The sequence below is a fragment of the Eublepharis macularius genome, chromosome 14 (genome assembly GCF_028583425.1).
Source record: "Eublepharis macularius isolate TG4126 chromosome 14, MPM_Emac_v1.0, whole genome shotgun sequence".
In the NCBI taxonomy this organism is placed as follows: Eukaryota; Metazoa; Chordata; class Lepidosauria; order Squamata; family Eublepharidae; genus Eublepharis; species Eublepharis macularius.
The window spans coordinates 33,403,726-33,427,114 of NC_072803.1; the positions used below are offsets into that span (position 1 = coordinate 33,403,726).

Below are 23,389 nucleotides of genomic sequence, written 5' to 3' on the forward strand. Positions count from 1 at the left end.
TGGCTGGTGGCCCCGCCCCCTGATCTCCAGACAGAGGGGAGTTGAGATTGCCCTCCGCGCCGCTCGGCGGTGTGGAGGGCAATCTAAACTCTCCTCTGTCTGGAGATCAGGGGGCGGGGCCACCAGCCACGTGACCATTTTCAAGAGGTTCCGGAACTCCATTCCACCGCGTTCCTGCTGAAAAAAAGCCCTGATTCCATGGCTCTGCAGCGCTGCTGACATTTTCACTAGGTCTGAAGTTGTTCTAATGTGGTTATGATCCTGTGCACCTCCAGCAGCAAAAGAGGGAGACGCAAAAAGAGCTGCAGAGACTGGAGCTGACATAACAACACCAACAGACTCTCCCCAACTTATCCCTGGAACTTCATCATTCTCATTCTCATAAACCAGAGTGTACAACATATGGCCTGGGGAATGCATGTGTCCCGCCAACATATGTATTGCAGCCCACACTGTTAATTAGATAGCTCAGTGGGTGTGGACTCCATGCCCCTGACTGATACATAACATCCTACTTTAATATCATACTGGGAGCCCCCTGCCTGAGCTCCTTCTGGAATATTTCCTGAAGACTCTTATCTGCCAGCCATCTGAAGTATGCTATAAGGACTTCATCTGTCCTCCAGTGACGTCTGAAGCATATCAAGGATTTATTTTAATGCAAGGCTGTTTAGTGGAATGCCTAATCCCACAATGGATCTGGTTGTACTTTTCTATATAATAACTGAAACTCAAACCAATTCAGCTTCGTTTAATCATGTATGATAGGCAGTCACAGTGGATGGAAGGAAAGCAGTATACTGGCATGTCTACACACATTGGCTTACACGTGCATGCATCAGAGTCCACACCTGCATTTCTAGAGACCCGGGGAAGGGGACTGAAGCATGCACTAAATATGTATCTAGCGGACACATTATGTGAATTTTTAAAAGGCGTTCCCATCATCTTTTCCGATGACCAAGCAGAAGCAGTGTTTTAACAGAACACAGGAAAAGTCCCAAGTCTATTGGCGCATCTATTGGGATAACTCTCAATATGTGTCAGGTTATAAGAAAGCTGATGGGATGGGGAGTAAGCTAGATGGTGGAAAAAATGTCACTGGCTCCACCAAAATGCAGGGGGAAAGAACCAAAGCCAGTGTCCATGAGTCAGGATAGAAGATCAATACCCAGAGCAGGATCTGAAAATGAATCTGCCTTCCCTCCGGGGGGGGGGGGGGAGAGCCCAATACTACCTGAGGATACCTCTATCTAGAAATATTTCTCAAGACCTTGCTAAAAGTCTGACCGCAGCCAGATCTGGATGGCGAGACAGCTCTGTAAATCACCCTTCCCTGCAAACAAACTCCTAGAATTGGGTTGTTGATGTCACAAGAGAAAGCCAGGAATATACTCCCAAAGGGAATATAGTGATGATTATTTCTCTTAAATCAAAATCTTGCAGCGAACCATGAATCTGTTAGCAAAGAAGCATAACACAGGACTCTGAAGCACATCAACATTCCCTTGTGACAGTCTAGCTGTCTCTGAATTAATGGATTTATCTACTTAATCACGGCCACTGTTAGATCAAGAATGAGATGAAATAGCTGTAAATGTCCCTAGAGTTGTTCAGTTCCCATTAACAGTCCCGGAACATGGAAGCCAGGAGGAGTCCTTCATTCCTTGGTGCATTTCCTCAATTAACTCAGAGTAGCCTTTTTACAGGGAAAACTATTTTCTTCCTTCTACTATAACACAAGTCAGGAAGCCTCAGAAAAGAAGTAAATTAGAATAGGATCTGCTTGTTCTTGCATTAGCACAACACTGGTACCAAACAATAGATTTTGGCACTTTGGGTGCATTAAAAGTAATGTCCATCATTAATTTTGACAACCATGTAGTAATCAGCAGCCTTGAAAAGAACAAGTTTGATTTTTCTTTCCTGAAGAAGCTCAAAATTAGAGATCGAATCAATTTAACCCTCCCACTGCCTGCAAAATTCTTCATCCTTCTGGCAAACACGCTCTGAACATTTTCTGGGAGTGCGTAAGGCCACCATCAGGGCTTGGCATTGTCAGGCAGCTGCTGAGAACCCAGGAGGACATTCATAATCCGGATGCCGCAACTGAAAATGCCCTTTCACTGGTTATTGTTCACCTCAGCTCTGATAATGAAAGAAGCCGGTACAAGCCTTTGACTATGACATCATGCCGGGTCTTGCTTCAACACCAATCTATTGTGGATTTGACAGGGTCTGGAGACAGATATGAAATGGATACTTTTTTGCTGGATGCCCAGAAGAATCCATCCAAGGAACTTACAATGGCACTTTTCTCTCTTCGCAGTGCCCCTTCTGCACTGCGAACTCTCGTTCCCTTCTGCACTGCACTCTCGTTCGCAGTGCCCCTTCTGCACTGCGAACATAACTCCACACTATCCCAGAAGTCAAGCTGAATGGCATGGAATCAGCATGTCTGGGTCCGTTTGCGCCTCTCACGTTTGGTCAGTGTGGTGCCGTTCTTTTTAATCTGCACCGTCTCAAAATGTGTTGGGATTGATGAGTGCTTGAGCTTTCGTCACTGATGCTGCTCTTTCTTTTCTTTCACACATGCGATAAATTGATGCATCACTGGAACACTGGATCAATCTATTTCTTGGATTTCTCCCACTCAACCCATTGGTGCATTGATCCTACGCTGGATTTAAAAAAATGGAGAGGAAAGAGGGGAGGGGAGAAATGGAAAGGAGGGGGAGGGAGTGGCTGGATAGACAACAGTGGCCAATCACACAATGAAGTGGGCTGGCAGAGGGTGGAAGGGGACCAGAAGAGGGTAAAATGTGAAAAGACAGGATAAAGAGAGTGCACAGGGAAAGTCGGGGTATAAGCACTCCCAGGAAAGCTGCAGAAAAGCTGCCCAGTAGCTGGAGTGACTACTCATGGCAGTAAATTGGGTGCAGATGGTCACAAAAAAAACCTGAAGTATGAGAAATGAACCAGCAAATTAGCCCATGCAGAAGGGGTTTGCATTCCATTTTTTGAGGCTACAATCTTGTATTTCAACATGGTAGAGGGAGCTTTATTTAAAAGCAATATACTCCTTTTCTTCCATATCAATATTTCAGTCTCAGGACAGTTTGCCTGGATTCCTACATCTTGATCCTTGATGCAATAATACATCAACAGAAAATGGTACTCCTTGTTTGTTTAGATTTTTGTCTGCAGTTCTGTCTATAAATGGACAGCCCAGGTGGCAGGAGATTAACTCTTGGATCACCCAGTTTATCCAGACATCGATCAATCTGTCAATACCATTAGCGCAACATGCTCAACTATAACAGCATGAGGATTTCCAGCAACAGCTAAAACCCAGGCAAGCTCCACCAAAGGGCAAGGAGGCTGGGGTTGTTTCAATTCGTCTGGGCAGCTTTCACATTTTAATTGACTTGCTTCTCATATTCCCCCACAATTTTGATCGGACCCCTGACAGCTAGTGAAACCAAAAACACTGCATGCTGAGTGCACATTTGGGTGTTTTATTTTTTAAATTTAAAGAATAGTAATTCTCTTGTTTTAGGTTTTTTAAAAAAGAGCATCTCGCAAGTACTCAGAGCAATGAACACTGGAGAGAAATGTTAGAACAGCTTAAAGAGCACACGTGCATATGACTAATTTGGCTCAAGGCTAAGTTTGAAGGCAACTGCAGCCTGGGTAATTTCACTGCAGGATTTTCAGGGAGAAACTTGAGGCAGTTAACTTCTTTCTATGGGTTCCAACCAATTGGAACGGGGGAGCCCTCCTGAATAACAGTGAAAAGGCTGCTATTTTGATTTTTCTTAGCAACTCAGGTCCAAGGGCTTGTATCTTGGGAGGACCACCAAGAGAAAGCTGCAAAATGAAGGAAGACTTTATTAACCCTGGATTAGCCCTCTGATATCAGCTACTATCCTGCACAAGTGGGTTTGGGTCATGGGACAAGTTTTCCAGCAAGAACTGCTTGCAGTTTTATCCTCCGATCACAGGAGGCCAATGACTGGTCCACAGGGTTCTGGGAGTGATGCCCAGGGATGCTTCACATTTCCCATGCTGATCCTTTGAGAAGGTATTATGCTCAACAAATATAGATTGTTAGGAAAGGAAGAACCCAGTGGAAGACAGGAACTAAACTAGCAGACCTCCCATAGCAAAAATGATGCTCTGGCAAAAAAGGAGATTTGATTTTTATAGTAGAGCATTACATATAGAACGTACCAGTGTCAACCCCCGATATCTCTGGTTCAGAGATCTTAGATAGCAGTTTTGGGAAAGCCTTTTTCCCCCTTCTTCAAAGTACATAATATCAAACTAAATGGACTAACGGTTTCATTTTGAATAGGGAATCTTCCTATGATACACAAAAGTGTGAGGTCCCATTTTGTTCAATAGAACTTACTTTATTGTAGACATGCTTAAATTTCAACCAGTCTCTTTTGTTTTGAAATGTGTCAGAAACTGCCCCAGGGAAGGGATAGGATGAAAAACCCAATAAATAAAATGAACTTGGTTATCTCCTTTCTCCCTAGTCATTCCTCATTTTTAAAAAATAGTACACATCAGAACCTGGGCACATTATTTCACTGCCTCTCCCATCCAAGCCATAGACAAACAGTGTTCTACTTTATTCTCGACCTGGTATGACTGCTCAGTTGTGTCCTGGGGCTATCGTTTGCAAGTGAAAGAATATAATATGGAAATGGTTAGGGGAGGGATTCTGAACAAGGTTGGTACCAAAGGGAGTTTCAAATTCCCTGCATTATATAGAAAAATTGCTAGGAGCATAAGTCTTAAAGGTTGCTGCATAGTGGTATTTTATAGACTTTTTGCATGGATGAAAGATGAGGTACAACAGTCATTTTTCAGACACAAGCAGGAGGAGACGGTTGTCATAAAGAGATGTCATATAAGGGCAGAGTTTTGCTGCATGTCGGGTTGAGAGCAACGATGTCCTAGAAACCCGCTGATTCTTTTGTCAGTTTTCTATTACATTTTGCCCTTGGAAATAAATAGTACTTTAATATCTGCAGGGACCGTCAACAGATTATGACCACAGTCTATCCCACCAAAGGGATCCTAACATGAGGCCGTGCAATGTGGTTGCCTTGGGTGAGAACTTTTAGGACCCATTAAGGTTATCTGAGTAGGAAACAAAGTGATCTGAATCCCTGGGAGCACATTACTCCAGGAAGCATTCTTGTGCAAGCCCCATAGGAAGGGGCTTCTGAAACTATCTGTGCTTTGTTTTCTTCTGTATATTTTTTCGGTGCTTTACTTTCTTCTGTATATTTTTATCCTGCCTTCCATGAAGGAGCTCAGTACAGCACTGCCCATGGTTGCCCCCTCCTCCACTTATCCTCACAACAACCCCATAAATTAGGTTAGGCTGAAAGGGAGAGTGGCTGCTCCAAGGTTACCCACTGAGCTCTCTGGTCAAAGGGGATTCGATGCTGAGTCTCACAGTCTCAGTCCAGTATTTTAACCACTATACTGTGCTGGGTCTCACTTTCTACTTTCTCTTATGGTACAGTCCCTGCAAACTGTTTATGCTGGTTGGAGAGTTACAGCAGAGCAACTAAACTATGTTGATGCTACAGAAGTGCTATAGTGGGCTGCAGATGGCTCTGCTAGTCTTATAAGTTATGTATGTTTACTGCTTCTGCAGTCATTCTAGCCAGCCCACACTTGCACACAGTGAGCAGGTCTCGTCAAGGCCAGATTGACACCATGGCTGGCTGCTGAGCCCAATGACAGGAGGCAGCGTGCTGTTGACCAAAGCCTGGAGCTTCTACATATGTATACCAGGCCTGGCCAATCCAAAGGCTTCATGCTGTCTGTCAATCACAACTTCCAATGCATATCCTCCTTCAATATTTCCCAGAGACACACGGTAATTCCCCTGATTATCACAATAAGATCACTGCCTGAACCTGCATCCCTATTATATAATGCTTCTGGTTCATCTGCTGCATGCCCTATTCATTCATTCTGTTCACCACAGATAGGGTGTTTGCTCTTTTTTGGTTCAAGATGTGTTTAAAAATAATACACACACACATTACAATACAATCATATCTAGAGCTCAAAATAAAATTTCAGCAATTGCAGTGCACACAATGGCAAACTGTGCACAAAATAGCAGGCTGTATACTGCATAGTTTTGTTGTACATGCATTGATACATATCCATGCAAAAGACAACATGCATCACTTCCCTCCTTCCCAAGAGATTGAGCATCTAGAGACCAGGAGTGGGAGCTGCTCCCTGAAGAACTTAGTAATTCACACTGACCTCATGATGTCTCAAAGGGGGTAAACAGAACAGGGAAGAGGGACCTGAAAACCAAGACTATCCTTGGAAAGAGAGATAGTTAAAGCATGTGTCAATGTGCCATGCTCATGTTGCCTTCTGATCCTTAAAAAGCCTCTGAGTCCAGAATGCAGTCTCTATGCAGCTTTCTTAACTTGAAACAGCCCCCAAGGGTGTCATTTGTCCCATTGCAGAAGTCTACATTGTCTCATTGGTACATGTGGAACCCTCAGTGGGGCAATCAAAAGCCCACCAGCTTTCCCCCTGTAAATAGCACCCTTCACCCTGGAGAACTGCAGCTGTTCAATACCAACTATGGGTCCTAGTAATAGCTCTACTGCCAAGTATTTTGTTCCACTAGGAGGTGTTATGTGCTCCTGACAAAATGCACAGGAAAAACAAAGTTCTCTGCAACTCTTCGGAGTAATTTCTCCGAAGTAATTTCTTCAGAGATGCTGAAAGTATATTTCAAATCAATGCCTGGTGGGCCATTGCATGTGTGTGGAGGGGAGGGGGACCTTTCAACAGATCCTCACCTTATAGGAGTGCCACTTACTTCTTGTCGCTTACGTGCAATGTTTCTATAGGTCATGTTTCATTTCAATGCATTTGAATTTCAGCATAGCTCAAAAGCAAATTCACAGAATATCAGCTCATTCACATAAAGAAAGAGCTGGGTAGCTGAATTTGTTATGGAGGGAGGCCTTGGTTACTATTCAGACAGCAGAATGTTCTTTTAATTCTCAAATATGTTCTACTTACGTCTCCATGTTTTTCTAATGCCCGCCAAGTATATTTTTTAAAAAGATTTGGCCACCTGTTCTGCAGTCTGCGAGTTTAAGCTGCCTATAAAGATATTAATATGCATGCTCTTTTTTTAAAAAAGGATTTTAAAAAATCATTTTCAGTTTTTTAGACTTTGCACAGGACTGGCCTAAGACTTTTGCTACCCCCAAAAAAAGCTTCCACCATCTTGGGGCAAGAAGATGAGACGGCAGATCTGAAATAACATGGAGGGTGACTGAGACACTTCCATCCAGTACAGCAAAGGGAGATGCAAGTTGGATTTTCTCCAGGGCTGGCTTTGACATTGCATAGTCCCAGATACCTTTGCAACACCATGCACGATGTTGGGACATCTCAGAACACATGCTATTCCATTGGTGTCCTTGAGAATATTAGTTCTCAAGGCAACAACTAAGGCCACATGTTCAGCTGAGCTGGCCCCATCTCAGTTATGTTACAAACAATGGATCTGTTTCACACACCACCATCTGCCCTACCTTTACTTTATAAATTTTTAAATCATTTTAATCATAGTGTCTGTTTGCTAAAGCTGAGCTGTACCATTATTATTTTCATATGGCATTTTATGGAGCTGTAGGTGTGTTACATGATTCATATTTTTTAAAAAATAATTTAAAACAATTCTAAACTCAGTAATCTATTAAAAGTTTAATGGGCACAAATGTTCCTATTAATCCCATTAAATGTATCTTTGTATGGTTGTTCACAGCTGATCACATTCATTTTTCTTCCTCTGTGCTGCTGAAATCAGTGCTATCACCTCTAACCTGGCTGGCTTTCTCTTTCCTTGAGGGATGCTGGCCAATCAGGGATCACACAGTACAGACTGATGATATTCACACCAATATAATCAGATTTGACTGCATAATAACATCACATAGCTGCCCACTCCTAATGGCTTCCTGAGCATCAGAATTCTTGGGATCCCCCCCCCTCACCCCAGCAGCTCCAGGGTAGCCAGGGAGCCTCTTCTTCAATCCCATTGTATCGGAGATAAATTTATCAAAAGTTGGTCTGTGGCCTCTTACTGGCAGGAGGCTACACACTGCTACTGAACATTTCAAGAAAAGCAGACACACACCCTTAGTCTCAGCCCAGCTTTAGAAAAACCCACAGAAAAATATTCTATATTATGAACCGTACCATCACAGATCATCTTTTTTTGAACTGTGCCTTTGCTGCCATTTTTAATTGCAAAGTGACTATGTAATTACGGTTGCATTAACTTTTGTTTTACAAGTATGCGCTCCTACAGTCTGCCATCTATGCTGTGCTCCAGTTTAGGGATTTCATATTTCTCATTCCTAGTATTTTGACCCACAACATGTTGATTCTCCCATACACAAATCAAACCCATAACTCAAAAAAAAAGTTTTGTCTTTGGAAGAAGTTTTTGGGTGGTGACTTCCATGCAATGAGTCAGTTATTTTTTCCTGATTATGTTGTTTGATATATGTATGGTTTACAAGTATTTACTTCTTCTCCAAGGAAGACTCTAAAACGAGGGTTAATCCGAAAGCTCATAGGAAAAAGGAAGAATGTACAAAAATTGTTGTACGTTTGGACTCAACATGAACTGTATTTGATTGTATATGAGTTATAATTACTTTGTTACAATACTTACTGGTTACTTGCTAGTAACTGAACACATGTGTGGATTGTATTGGATGTATTGCTTGTTGGATCAATTTTTATATTAATACACACACTTCTAATTGGATAAGAACAAATTTCAATTGCGTTTAGCAACCCTTATCTCAGCGTTTTTTTTAGTTGTTTATTTCAAACATGGTGATTCCTCTTGACTGTTTTACTCAGAAATAACTTCATATAACTAAGGATCGCTGCTGTTTGTTCCTATTATCATTACTTATTAATGTGCTTCTGAGACTGCAGCTCGCTTCTGTCAAGGTTGGTACACATTCAGGTGACAGAGAAGGTTATGTTGCCCAGGTGAAACTTTGTGCAGAACTCAGCTGTGAAATTCTCACTTGATTACCCTACATCCCAGGGAGAGAATGGCAAATCCTTGAGGAGTTGTCAAGCATATGTCGGAAGTGGGGGAAAGGGGGGGTATGCATTGAGTTCCTGAGCAAAGTTTCTGAGCTGTGCCATCCTGCGTTACCAGAAAGCCAGATGCAGGCTTGTTCTTGGCCTTGAAAATCAGCCATGGGGGGCTCAGAAATGAAAAATGGCCGCTCCTTTCCTTTGTGTTCCTCGCATGCCTCTCCAGCCAATAGATGACGGCAAAACGGCTAGTAAGAATTTGAAACAAAACCTCAGCCCTGAGGCACACACACTGTAAAAACAGGCCATCTCAGTGTAGGGGAATTGATTCTCCGCTTCTGAGATGTTAAAGGTGTGGGGGCAAACTTTTGAGAAAATAAAACCTAAAGACACTGTGCAAAAAGAGATGGGCCAACCTTGTTTATTATAAATTGGCTTGTGGTGACCAGGATCCAAATTGGGCTGGCTCGAGAATCTGGAAGGATCATTAAGAGCTGTGCAGTCACTGTTTGATTTCTGGGCAGAATTCAAGATGCTGATTTTGACCTTTTAAGACCTAAATAGTGTGCACTCTGGGTCTTTGAAGGAACGCCTCTTCTCTGTGTTCCTCCATAAGACCTGAGAAGGAAGCCCTGCTATGAATCCATGCACATACATGCTTGCGTGCGCGCACGCACACACACACAAGCCAGAAGGGTGCTGCTGAATTGCTGTGAAACTGGCAGCTGTTTTGATAATGGTGCCTGGTGAGAGGATTCTTCAATTGAAAATGATTCGCTGGTTGATCCTCTATGAAAGATAAGCACTGTTCTTGGCTTGAGGCTGTTTGGTCTTCAGAGATTCCACTAAGCTGGATGCAGCCCTGGATAATGTACTACCATCCTTGCTTTGAACTTTGATTGATAGTTGTATTTTATTGTATGTATGGCTTATTTTTACTTATGACTTTTCCACTGCTCTGTTGCTTTTTGACAACAGAGTCCTTAAAGCAGCTTATAATTAAAAATAAAAACAAACCATATTATTAAACGATATCATTAAATAAAGCGCAAATAAAATGACAAGAAAGAGTGGCCATAATTATGCTCAATTCTGTTCATGTCTAAATTCTCAAGACTATGTTGGAAAGTACTAATTTTACCGTGCTGCAATTCAGCACATACAACTTGGAGGCAGGGCCCTGTTGCCGTATAATGGTCTCATGGATTCTGGAGTGAGTTAGATTGAAAAACAAGATATGTGTTTGATTATTTTGGGTAGATGGCAACCAGTCTGATTTTTCCCTGAATCTTGAGAGAATTTTGTAAAAAAAATAAATTGTTCCTAATTAAGTACACTGGAACGTCTTGGATAGGTTCTGCTGCACTGATCCCATAACAAAGCAGTTAACACTCACTCCCAGGATCAAATTCAGTGTCTTCTAGTCATCTGCTCTTCTCATATACTCATTTTCCAGTAAATTAGCTTTGACATAACACTGGGCATGTGGAAAGCACTTAGCTGTGAAAGGATCCGGGGGGCTTCACAAAGGCTGTTGTTTATATTTTATTAACCAACACATTAGATAGATACCCATTATAATATGGGACATAATCCAAACTTGCTTTTACAATTTTCCACATAGCCTTTTATGCCCCCATTTTCTCTCCTTCCAATACCAACTCCCTCAGCACAGTCAATGTATTTCAGTTCAACTTTTGGTCTGGATCATAACAAGAGCGCCACAAATTCTAACCGGCCAGCTTGCCACAGTGACCGCGTTGCTCCCTCTGACATTGTGATCGGCATCAGAGGTGCTCCCACCACCTCCCAAGCCCAGAACTGTGGGATTGAACTTGCAACTGGGATGGGAGTGGTGCTTCTCAGACCTGTCACTCTTTCAAGGGGTGATCCAGACTTTGAAAGCTAAGTTCAGCTCTGCCCTCCATCCCAGCTTGGAGCTGGGGAAGGGGACTTAGTCAGCTGGCAAACAAATTTGAGGATCCCTTGGTAGGGTTGCCAGCTCTGGGCTGAGAAATTCCTGAAAATTTGGGGATGGAGCCTGGAGAGGACAGGGTTTGGGGAGAGGAAGGGCCTCAGCAGGGTATAATGCCATAAAATCCACCCTCCAAAGCAGCCATTTTTTCCAGGGGAACTGATCTCTGTCATCTGTGGATCAACTGTAATTCTGGGAGATCTCCAGGCCCCACTTGGAGGTGGGCAACCCTATGTGAGAAGCAGCTTCAGACTGTACTGTTCTTTTCAAATGACCATCTCTTTCAATGACATAATTATGACAATTCACTCATACAAAGCCAAGATCACTAAACCTAACTCCTGATCCATATGGTTTGCAATACTACCTCTCCAAGATCAGTGTCCTACAACAAGCCAGCAGGAACGCATTCATCCAAAGGGGAACTCAGGGGGAAATTTTCTGAAACATAACAGTGGGCTATGTGGAACCTTGCATAACTGGTACTTTCCTTTACAATTTGCTCTTTGAACCGAACCGAACCGAACCAGTTTGGATTTCAGAGATGGGTGCAACACCCAGTTAGCAGCAACCCACCAGTATCGATGTCTTTGCATTGACTTAAGAAATGTGGGTTGCCTGCATCATCAGCAAAAAGATTTTGCTATCTATAATGAAAGGCCTTGGTTCAAACTGGATTGGGAGCTCCTCCAACATTAATCAGATTTTAAACTGGAGCCCTTCTAAGTCAATAAGGTCTCGGCTGTCCCATTTCATCAATTCTGGGCCTGCTTATGAGACCACTAATACTTCAGGACAGGCACAGAGTGCCAATTCAATGCAAATAGGACTGATGGGACTCTCTCTTCATTCTGCTTTGCATGCCTTCTTTACTGTCATCCCAACAAGCCTGTAATGCTACAGCCTTCCCAATAGTTCTGCCTTGCCTGCATCTGACCCATGTTAATGTATGCAAGAAAAGGAAATGAACGCTTAAACCCTTCTGGTAATGGCAAGAGAGGGCTGTGCATGTCTGAATGTGGCAAGCTGATGCTGAGATGACCGAGTTCTTAACTGAATTTTTTCCCAGATGGAAGATGGGGAAATAGCTGATTTAAAAAAAAATTATCTATAAATTACAGACGTGTCTCTGCCAGGTCTGCAGTGGTAACAACCCAAGCAGAAGTGGCAGGCAACGTTGCAGCAATCTCAGGCTGAAATTTGCTCAGCAGTTAAAGAGCGACATCTCCAGCAATGTTATTATTGCAAACTGAAATAGTGTTTTTTTTCATCTGTTTGTTGCTGGTTTCATTTGCATTAATTATGTTTGGCTATTACCAGAGTCAAGCTGTTAGGTCACTTTTCCCCCTATGCATTGCTTTGTTTTAACAGATTGGGTGAATAGTAAAAAGGAGGATCAGAATGCTGTTTTCTATGCTATTCTAAAATGGGGACCTACCGTGTTCATTTCACACTCTCTCTCTAAGGCATAGGAAATTCAAGTTAGCTTTTACAGGGTACGTTTTATTAGAAGACAACACTGGAAGTGTGTTGCCTTTGCAGTGATCTGTTTATGTCCTAATAACCAGCTCAAGCAGGCATTATGGGGACACAGCAGCAAGTGCACAGACAGGCTCTGCTAGTCACACAGCCAAAGCAGCCCTGCACCCCTTCACATACACACCTCTCTTCATATCCAAATCCACCAGATAAATGAAAATTCCCCTCAGCCACATGCTGGCAAGCAAACCTGGTTTTATCCTTCCCACATGGACTTGCACTTCTGCTGCTTAGAACAGCCCCATACCCATTCATGTGCACTATCAATGACCAGGCTGCTGCTCATCGTAACATGAAAGCACCCGTGTCAACAAATGAAATGTCAACTCCTGGTGTTCTAGCCCTGTCACACTGAAAAGTCCCCAGAGACTCCTGCCTCCTGTCCTTGGATTGCATTCTGGGCATTTGTCCTTAGCTGGATCCCTGGACCCCTATTCCATCCTTCCATTTCAACTGGAACATTGGTCAATATCCTGCCAAGATTTTTTTTTTAACAAGAACCTACAAACGGTGTACCATGCCCTACTCTATGCATAGGGTTGCCAGTCTCCAGGTGATAGCCAGAGACCTCCCAGAATTACAACTGATCTCCAGGCAACGGAGATCAGTTCCCTGGAGAAAATGGATGCTTTGAAGGGTGAAATCTATGGACTTATACTCCACTGAGGCCCCTCCCCTCCCCAAACCCTATCCTCTCCAGGCTCCAACCCCCAAATCTCCAGGAATTTCCCAACCTAGAACTGGCAACCCTATGCAGAAAGAATATCTGGCAGTCCTAGATCATTACTATACCACTAGAGGTGCAAGAAACAGCACTTCCCCTGCCAAAAGTATACTATCAGTGAAATCCTAAGCAGAATTACTCCCATCTAAGCCCACTGAAATCAATGAGCTTAGATTGGAGTAACTCTGTTTAGGATTTCAGTGTATGTTACACGGCTTGGCAGAGGCACATGACTCTTCTCTGCTCTATGGACTGCACAGCAAGTCCACGATCTCCTGTTTCCCTCATGTACAGCATGGAAAGGCCTATAGAGGCCAGGATGCCTGTGGGCTGGCACAACCACTTGTGACCCTGATGCAGACATGCCCTGGTATCAGGGAAGCTCAAAATCTGTTCATTTCCAGCAGATTTGCCACCTACTGAAATCACATGCTGAGGACAGTTATCTGAAAGAAATCTGCAATGCAGATCCACAAATGTGCTTTTTGCACATCTATGGGGATCTGCCACATGCTTAATTGCCCTGGGGATGAGCAAATGATCCCTATTTCATTTGCTTTTATATTCATTTCTATTTCTTTTAATAGGGATTGTTTCCCGTTTTCCATTCTTCTATTTGTTTAGAATGTGTATGCAATTTATACAGTATTTATAAGTACAACTAAAGTCATTTTTACATAGATCTGTGTAACGTTTAATGTTGATACACAAAGAACACACAGAAAGGCATATATTTTATGAGAAAAATGTCATGTGAGGAAGCAGCAAAGGGTGCACAGGTTTCTTTCTCAAAAAATTAAAACGGAAATTTTTGATTCTAAACAACCGGGATGAGAAATTCAAACGCATTCTTAAACTGCGAATCATGTCCCCCCTTCAAAAACTCAGCCATCTCTCTAAGCAATATAATACAGATTTGAGTCATTGTTTTGACTTAATTGTGCATCATCTTGCATATACAATTTTTAATTTCTTTTTGTAGCTCCAATAATAATATTTTCTAACCTCCTGCCTCAAGCACTTACCCCCAAGAGTATATCTGCTGTCCTTGCATTGGAAGTGGAACATTACACATATTTGTGTCATCTCAGCCTTACTGGCATCTCTCACAATCCGGAGACACCGCAAGCCTCCAGATTGCTGCCAACATTAAGCGCTGCAATGCTTACCTCGTAATGGGCCACGCGCTGAGATTCTGATATTAGCTGAGCACTGCACACTTTACAGTAGCTTTCTGTGAATAATTCCTGGTCAATATCCGATGACTTCATCTGCTTACAATGACACAAATAAAACAAACAATAAAATAAGAGAGAGTGAATCATTTGTCGTTACAGCCCTGGCACACAACCTGCGGCAGATATCAAATAGCATTTCACAATGATCCGTGAAAAGAGCTGAGTGAATAACTTTCCTGTGAGAAAGTTGGAGATAGAGTAAAAATTGCCATTACAATAGAATTAGACAGCATCAGAAGGAAGCCTGTGCAATTATGCAGACTGGGGAGCCATAGTCTCCCAAAGCTTAAATGCTCAACAATCTTACACAAGTCTCATCGGCCTTCAGAAGGCTTGCAAGTAAGTACGGAAGTACAGAGACTTCAATAAAGAGAAAATGGAAATGCACCTAAATCCGAAAGTCAACTTTAATGTTAACTTTAATGCTGTCGAAGGGCAGGCTACTTTTTGTTCTGCATGTAACAGCCTCTAATGTTCACTTTCAAAGAGAAATCTGCCTCCCAGCCTCCCAATTCTACTGTGCTTTAGATGGTGCATTTGAGCACAAAAAGAATTCCCTCTCCCCTCTTACACTCTAACCTACATCACAGGGTTGTTGTTAAGGTATTATGGTGACAATATTATGGAGTTGATTCATGTATGTCATCCTACACTCTTCAGAGGAAAGATACAATGCAAATGTGATAGACTGAAGATGTATTAGAATAGACCCCTACTCCCCAATGGTTGAAGGGAAATTCATTCTGAATGAGGGATTGCCAATCTCTGTTAAACTTATACTGGTGTAAGAGTTCCTCCCCCAAAATACTCCAAATGCATAACCAGGATAACAAAATAATAATTTATTCTATTTATTTATTTAAATTATTTTTAAAAAATTAAATTTTTATTGTATTTTTATAATATATGGGGAAGGGGTTACAACAGACCATAACATTTATAAGATTCACATTTATTTAAATTATTTAGAGATTTGCCTTTATCCCACATTTATAAGAAAGCCAGCAATTAAAATCACAATTAAAGCCCATCTATGATTCTGTGAAAGTCCTTTTTTTAATTCTTGACTTTCGCACAGTAGTGGACAAGGGGACAACAAAACGTTGCTATGATGGGCTTGCCAGCTCCAGGTCAGGAAATTGGAGGTGTGCACCCTGGAGAGGGTGAGGTTTGGGGAGGGGACTCAGAAGAGTATAATGCTAATTCAGCCCTCCCGACCAGCAAGGTAGCTGCTTTGGGCCGGAGGCCACTCCCCCCCTCAAGGGATCTGGGGAGGGGGCAGAGCCAAGTGCTTGAAAAGCAGCTCTGTCCAAGCCCTCCTCAGCAGTTTGCCTCATGCTCGGCCCACCCACCTGCCCGCACCCTGCAGTAGTATAGGTTTAACTGGTCACTGTTTATCAGGACCAGGTAGGCATTTTTTTCTCCTTTCTCTAATTGGCTGACAGAGTTTGGAGTTTTTTACCTACTTTGCACTTCTTGCATGGGTTGTGGTAATTGGCTTTGTGGTGGTGCCATAAATAGGTTTTACTCAGCAGGGTAGTGTTTGGGAGAAATGAGTGGGCTGGTGAGCACCTCCGGCACATCCCCATTTGAGGGGGAATTGGGGTCTGCCAAGATCGCTGGTATTGTTTAATGGCTGCCAGCTGAGAGGACAGACTGCTGCGTGGGACCTGTACAAGTACAGCCCCTCATGTTTGATGGCAGGGGGGTTCTTAGGCTTGGTGGAAGTTCCATATGCCTGGCTGGCCGGGTCCCAGCGATGTCTTGGATGGCTCCCGCCCAAGGCAGAAGGGCTCGCCCAGACAGGTCAGGGCAGTGGTCCAGGAGTGACCCCAGGCCCTGACCTTTACCACTAGTTCGGCCCTTGTCATATTATGTTTAATGTTATGTTGTTGCCAAAACAGAATGCCTCATTAGTTCCCAACACTTGTGTCTGCCTCTTCATTCTGTCTGCGTGGGCAAAGAGTCCACCTTCCAAAGCAGTCATTTTCTCCAGGGGAACTGATCTCTGTCATCTGAAGATTAGTTGGCAATCTTACATCAGAATGACCTAAACTGTCTCATGGGTTCATACAAAAAGAGGCAGTCCTTCAAATGTGAGGACCCCTGGTCATGAAGGGTGTGCACCAGCACTTTGAACTGACCCCGGTAACATATCTGCAGCAAATCAGAGTCCTGTAAACTCTCCAGGCTTCTCCCATCCATACAGTGGCTGCAGTATTTTGTACTAGCTGTAGTTTCCAAGTTGTTGTTAAAGGAAGGCGTATGAAGAGTGTTTTAAAGTAGTCAGGCCTCACAGTTATTATCCTTAATCAGTGAGGAATGATCAGACCAAGAGGAGGGCTAGTTGATGGGCCAGGCATAGGGGTAGGGGCGTGTTTGGGGCCACTAGCAATCTGCTTCTCCAGCAAAAGAGTTGGGTCTAACGTACCCACAGAGCAACCCTAAGCAGACTTACACCCTTCTAAATCAATTTAAATTCATGGGCTTAGAAGGGTGTAACTTTTGATTACACTGCCAATCTCTGGACAGAATCTGTCAGAAAATGGTGCATCTATCTAAAGATAAGAGATACAGATAAGAAAGACAGACATGCAATTCTCTTAAGGGCCTCAGTTTTACCAACAAACATCATCTCTGTCTTATCAGAATTACATTTCAGCTTGTTCGCCCTCAACCATTTGACCACAGCTGTCAGACAGTGGTCAAGGACAGACACAGTAGCACTGGAACACTTGTTCAAAGAAATATATACATACAAACCTGTCTACTAAGGATGTAAATAAATAGTAGCATCCAGCTGATATTAACCCTCCCAATGCACTTAGCACTTCAAATTGTTTTGCATGCTGTATTTGGAGAGCAGAATCTCAAAGCACTCCTGAATAACTTCATCTTACATAATATGCAGAATCTTAACTGGAGCAGCCTTAGGAGCAGCCAGTGAAAAAGCCCTAAATTTAGCTGTGACCATCCTAACTATCATACAGGAGAGAACAATTTATTTGCTATTGACACAAAAAATGACAGTATCTCAAAAGAAGATAATGTAGTCTTTGAAAAAATGGAAAAGAAGGCAACCAAGATAATTAAGGAGTTGGAGCACCTTTACTATGAGGAAAAGGCAAAGAATCTGGGTCTTTTCAGTTTAGAAAAAAAGACGACTAAGTGGAGACATGACAGAGGTTTATGAAATTATGCTTGGTGTGGAGAAGGTGGATAGAGAAAACTTTTCTCCTTCTCTAGGGTTGCCACGTCCCCTTACCCTCTCAGCAGAAGGGGGAGCTGGTGCATACATTTTCACTGCTTCCATCACACTCTCTGCACATGCACAAAGTGCCCCCCGTCCCCCCGCACTTCCAGGAAGTGACATCATTGCGCAGGCACGGGGGCACAGCTGCTGTTGCTGCTGCTTAAGGATCTAGCTAACTTCACTAGCCTTCAGTTCCAGTAATCGACACAGGGTCCCTGGGCTGGAGAATTTCTTCCAGGACCTAGATTTTGGTTCTGCCACTCTCCAGCTTAGTCCTGTCATATCATGTGTCCTTTTTTACCCTTACATGGAAGTTAGCTCTATGTAGGGGGAAATGCCTCATGTAACACCTCCCTGTTATTTTCTCCCCTTTGGAAATTAAAAAAGGAAACAAAATGCAATTCAGCTGCTAGGGTTTATTATGGAATAATTAACATGCAATATTACAACTGAACTGTCGATATCAACACAGACACAAGAAACCAGAGTGCACTGTCTGTGAAAGAGAAAGAAAACAGTGCATACTGCACAGCCAAAATAATCATCTGGTAGAGAACTCTCATCTGTCCAAAAAGTTGTTCACGACATAACCACTTTCACCCAAGAAAGAGATCGCACATGACCCCATCCTACATTTAGATACTTGGTTGTGATGGTGATCCGCTACACTTAATGAATATGTCTGTTGACACATTTGTAAGTACACAAACACAGCACATGCCTTTAGTCTATGGAATTTGCCTTATCCAGAATCCAAACAGAACATTCCAACTGGGATGGAGACCTTTTCAGAATGGACCAAGAACCTGTGGCTTCCAGGCCTCTTCTGGCTGCAGTGTTGGATATAGAGACCTAAGTTTGGGGGGGGAGGCACTGAGCTTGGAGGTACATGCCACAGGCTCTCTATTAAGCTATCTACTCCACTCCAGAACCCAATAGTACAAAGAGCTATTTGTCATTTGTGAAACTGGCAACACCAATGTACAGTATTGATACCTATTAAAAATGCACATCTATGATACCACCGATACAGAAAAAATCAGTTAAGTATCAAACACAGATTAATGCACCATTTATATGAATCTTGCATGCAAATCATACATTAAAGGCATTAAATGGCCCACAAATATAGGAAGAAGGTACTGAATAAATGGAAAGTGTACCAAAGAGAGTCCTGCTTACTCAGGGGCTGGGCTGCTTTGGGTCTAAGGTCAACTCCACTTGCTATTCTGCACTCTCTTCTAAAATAAAGAGGAAGCCCCTGCTTTTGCAGAGTCAGATAAGTTGCTGCTAGAGAAAACAGAGCTTTAATACAGAATAAGTAATGCTACATCTTTGGAACTCCCTTCCAATGGATGCTTGCCTGAGATTGTCCCTTGTAATTTTTAGGAGGGTGATTAAGATATTTTGGCTCCACAAAGTTTTAATTGGTTCCCAGTTTGTTTCTCGTAATATTCTTCTGAGGTCTGTTGATTGGTTTTATCAGTAACGTTTCACCTACTGCAGTTGTTTATTGGATGTAAACCACCTTGGCGATGACTGGCAAAAAGGCAGGAAGGAAACATAATGAGTGAATAAAAGCAGATAGTGAGTGAGCTCATGGCTCAATCAACATTTGAACCTGGGACTTCCAACCTCACACTTTCTCTCAATGTAACCTACCTCACAGGGTTGATCTGAGGATAAAATGAGGAAGGAAGAAGCGCTTCTGAACTCCTTGGAGGAAGGACAAGCTAAAAATGTCTTCGATAGATAAGAAGCATCCTTTTCAATGCTACAGAAACTGTTTCTAAAATACAAGTGGTTGGATGCAGCGTTGCAAGTTTACTTACAGTAGGTATTCTCAGAAAAGCGCATCTGTTAGTAACTGAAACACTGGGAAGCAATTTTCAGTTTCAGCCATTTCAGAGTACCACTCTCCAGGAGCACCTCTTCCCCCCACCCCCTCCCCTGTGCAATCTAGACTTTACTCTAAAAGGAGATCCAGCTTGGGAGCCCGCCTGGCTTGGAACTCTGGCAAAGCTGGCTGTCACTTCCGGGGAAGCGGCTGGCTGAACGACGTCTTACTCCCCTGCGCATTTTACTTCAGGTGGTGCTGTGTGAAGCAGATGCCAAGATGCCCTTTTCAATTCCCATTTCATCGCACACTTAGGTAAGCAGCTTTGCCAGGGAGAAGATCCAGCAAAAGGAGCTCTATTACTTCAGCCAGGGACCCCTGCCTGCCCGTATTCTGGGCACACCGCAATATTTCCTTTCTCATTCTGCCTGCAATGAATCTTGAGCAGCCAGTTGGAAGACAGAGCTCTATTTAAACAGCTGTGTGTACGCTTAAAAAAAAAATCCAAATTCTACAACCCAAAATATAATACACATTAAATAAATATGCAGAGATGTCATGATTCATTTCATTCCCATAGCTTAATTTTTCAAAGGACATATGATGGAGGGTGAAGGTTAGAAAGACACAGAACTGGACAGAAAGGGAAAATAAAAACCGATGGTTGTGGAAGATAATAATAAATATTACTCCTACATGGAGTTGTTGCTTAGGATGCATTCCATAGACACATCCATTATTCAATGCATTTACAATATGTAGTTACATTAATGTAACAAGTGTGATGGAGTCGCCTAAAAAAAGAAGAAAAACAGATTTAACAAGGAAAGCAAGTAGAAGAGACACTAGAGAAGCAACAGCAGGCTCCAAGGCAGTGGGTGGAGATAATAAAGCTGCAGATCTTTGGGCCAAAAATCAGACATGCCATCAAACATCCATGATGAGGATCTTCCATGATTCTTTAAAAAGATAATTAGCAGCCCTGAGCAACTGCTTTGAAGATCGAGGAAGGGCCACTGGGAAGAGAGTGTTCTTTAACTCTTTCCTCCCAAGGTCTCTCCCCCAAGTTAAAATGTCCCTCCACAGCTGCAATTAGTTGAGAGGGGGAGGGGGAAAGAGTTAGATCCAAAGTGCTTCTACCTGTCTTTCCTCTCACTCAGCACTAGTTTCAGCTTGGGGGGGGGGGGGGCATTTTAAATTGCGGAGCAGATCTGACAGGAAAGGGTTACCCCCTCTCTTCCCTCCCCCCCCCCCCCCACCAAAGCAGTCCTTTCCTGATCTTCAAAGCAGCTGCTTGGCGCTGCTAATTATGTTGCTGCGGTTGCTAATCTCATATCTTGTGCAGCATGTTAGTTTTGGTCTTAATGCACCCTGATTTGGGGATAAACTCTTCTTTACTCAGGCCAAAATAGACATGATGAAAGCATACATGTTTCTCCCAATTAACCACAGCTGGCTACGCGGTCCTTCATCAACCCCACTCTGGTCAAAGGGGAGGTGTGGTAGCTATTATCCTCCATGAGTCCTTTGCTAGCACTGATTGTATGCTCCTTATGTTAGGAACCAAGGAGAGATGCGACATTCTGCTTGTTTACTTGCCACCAAGTTCTCCAGGGACGCTCCCCTCTGAGTTGTCAAAGGAGCTCGACGATGTAGTGCTATACTGATTATTTTGGGGGACTTCATAATTCATGCCAAGTTCTCCTCACCAGAGTTGGCCCAGAATTTTATAGCTTCTTTGGTTGTCCTGGGCATTTCTCAAATGATGATGGGCCCAACACATGAAAGAGGTCCCCACCTTGGACTTAATCTTTTGAACTGAACCTTTGGGAGGAGGTCTTGTTTCAGGGTTGGATATTTGGACTGAACCATGGTCTAACTACTATCTACTCAAGGCAAGGGTGAATATGGTGCCAATGTCCTGCAAAAGGGGAGGGCCAGTTAAAATGCTCTGTCAACTCAGACTCATGGATCCTACTGGTTTCCAAGAATACTTTGGGGGATTTTAGGATTCCAAGCCCATGCTCTGTTGAGGTTGTCATGGGAGCCTGGAATGTGAAGCTCTTCAAAGCTATTAATCTAGCTCATTGTTGACCTATCCCACCCTTATGATGGGAACCAGCCGTGTGGTTTACCACTGAGTTGGGTGTCCTAAAGAAGGCTGAAGACATCTACAAGGATTCTGGCAGCAAACTCATACTAAATTCAACACAGTGGGCTACAGAGCCCACTGGAAGATCTACAAAGCATTGGCAGCAGCAGCAAAGAAATATTATTTCTCTGCAGCCACTGCATCAGCTAGTTTTTGACCATCCCAGTTGTTTAAGGTACCTTGATATCAGCTGAATTCTATATGTGAACCTTTATTACAGGGGTTCCCAACATGGTGCCCATGGGCACAACTGTGCCCACAACCACCTTTCCCAGTGCCCGCCAATTGTTTTTAGAAAGTGTGTGGGGTCAGGTAAGGCTTTTGAAGAGCATGGCTGCTGATTAGCTATTTGCATATTGATTGGCTGTGCAGATTTTTAAAAACATTGCATCAACAGAAATTGCTTCCACTGCACACGGATTTTCACTGTGTGACTGAAAGTAAGCTGTGGCAGCCATTCCTTCTTTTTGCAGGTGGACAGAAAAGCAATATTGATCCTGGAGTCACAGGTAAGTGAAGACCAACATGTGCTAATGGTTTCTAATATGCTGTTCTCTTTTTTGTTTCTTTAGGTGGAGAAGCACTGCGGAGACTAGGTCCCAACAACCCAACAAGGAACTGGTTAATTTTAACTTGTTTCAAAGGAAACTTCATCAAGGGTCGTGCCACAAAAAATCCACCATCTATCCATGCAGACACATGTGCTCTCTTACGTATCAGTGTCAGCAGAATCCAAAAAATGTCTTTTATTATTTTCTATTTATATTTCTTATTATTTATATAATAAGAAATATAAATAGAAATAAGAAATATAAATATATAACATTATTTATATTTCTATATTTATTGTGTACTTTATTCCTCTTCCCCTCGATTGGTGGTTATCCACTTTTTGGTTTTTGGCCTTACCCGAAGGGTACTTCTCTCTTTGGTTCATGTAATACAGGCCAGGCAGCAGAAATACCTAATACGTTGTCTGGTCTGCTTATGGACAATTTTGACCCAGTTACCATGATGGATATTGACAGGATCCTGGGATTCATGAAGGCCACTAATGGTGAACTGGATCCTTGCCAATCCAGGCTGTTAAATTTATGTAAGAACTACATTAATGAACCCTTGATGTCCATTCATAAATCAGCTACTAATTCATGGCACCTTCCCTTGACCATTCAAAGATGCTGTTATCTGTCCACTACTTTAAAAACCATCCCTACAAAAAAAATTATGTGGCCAATTATCACCCATTTTCTAAATTGGCTCTTTCAGGGCAAAGTGATTGAGGGAGCAGTAATGAACCAACTCCAGGTCTTTGCGTATAACTCATCTGCCCTGGACCCTTTTCAGTCTGATTTCAGGCCAAGCTATGGTATTTTTTCAGTGTCGCATGTGGCATCATGGATGAAATGTTGGACTAATCCCACTCTGCCATTGAAACTTAGTAGGTGACCTTAGGCCACGCACACACTCTTAGCCCTACATACAGGGTTGTTGTGAAGAGAAAGTGGAGGAAAGGAGAATGATGTAAACTGC

At 42.9% G+C, this 23,389-nt stretch overlaps 1 protein-coding gene across 1 annotated transcript in view; it reads right to left on the reverse strand.

Annotated features, from left to right (window-relative positions):
- Positions 1-14,647, reverse strand: part of ZMAT4 (zinc finger matrin-type 4) — a 138,066-nt gene extending 123,419 nt beyond the window's left edge. The window contains exon 1 of the mRNA XM_054998445.1: positions 14,546-14,647. Coding sequence (XP_054854420.1) covers positions 14,546-14,647 — 102 coding nt within the window. The remainder of the gene's footprint in view (positions 1-14,545) is intronic.
- Positions 14,648-23,389: the final 8,742 nt, after the last annotated feature.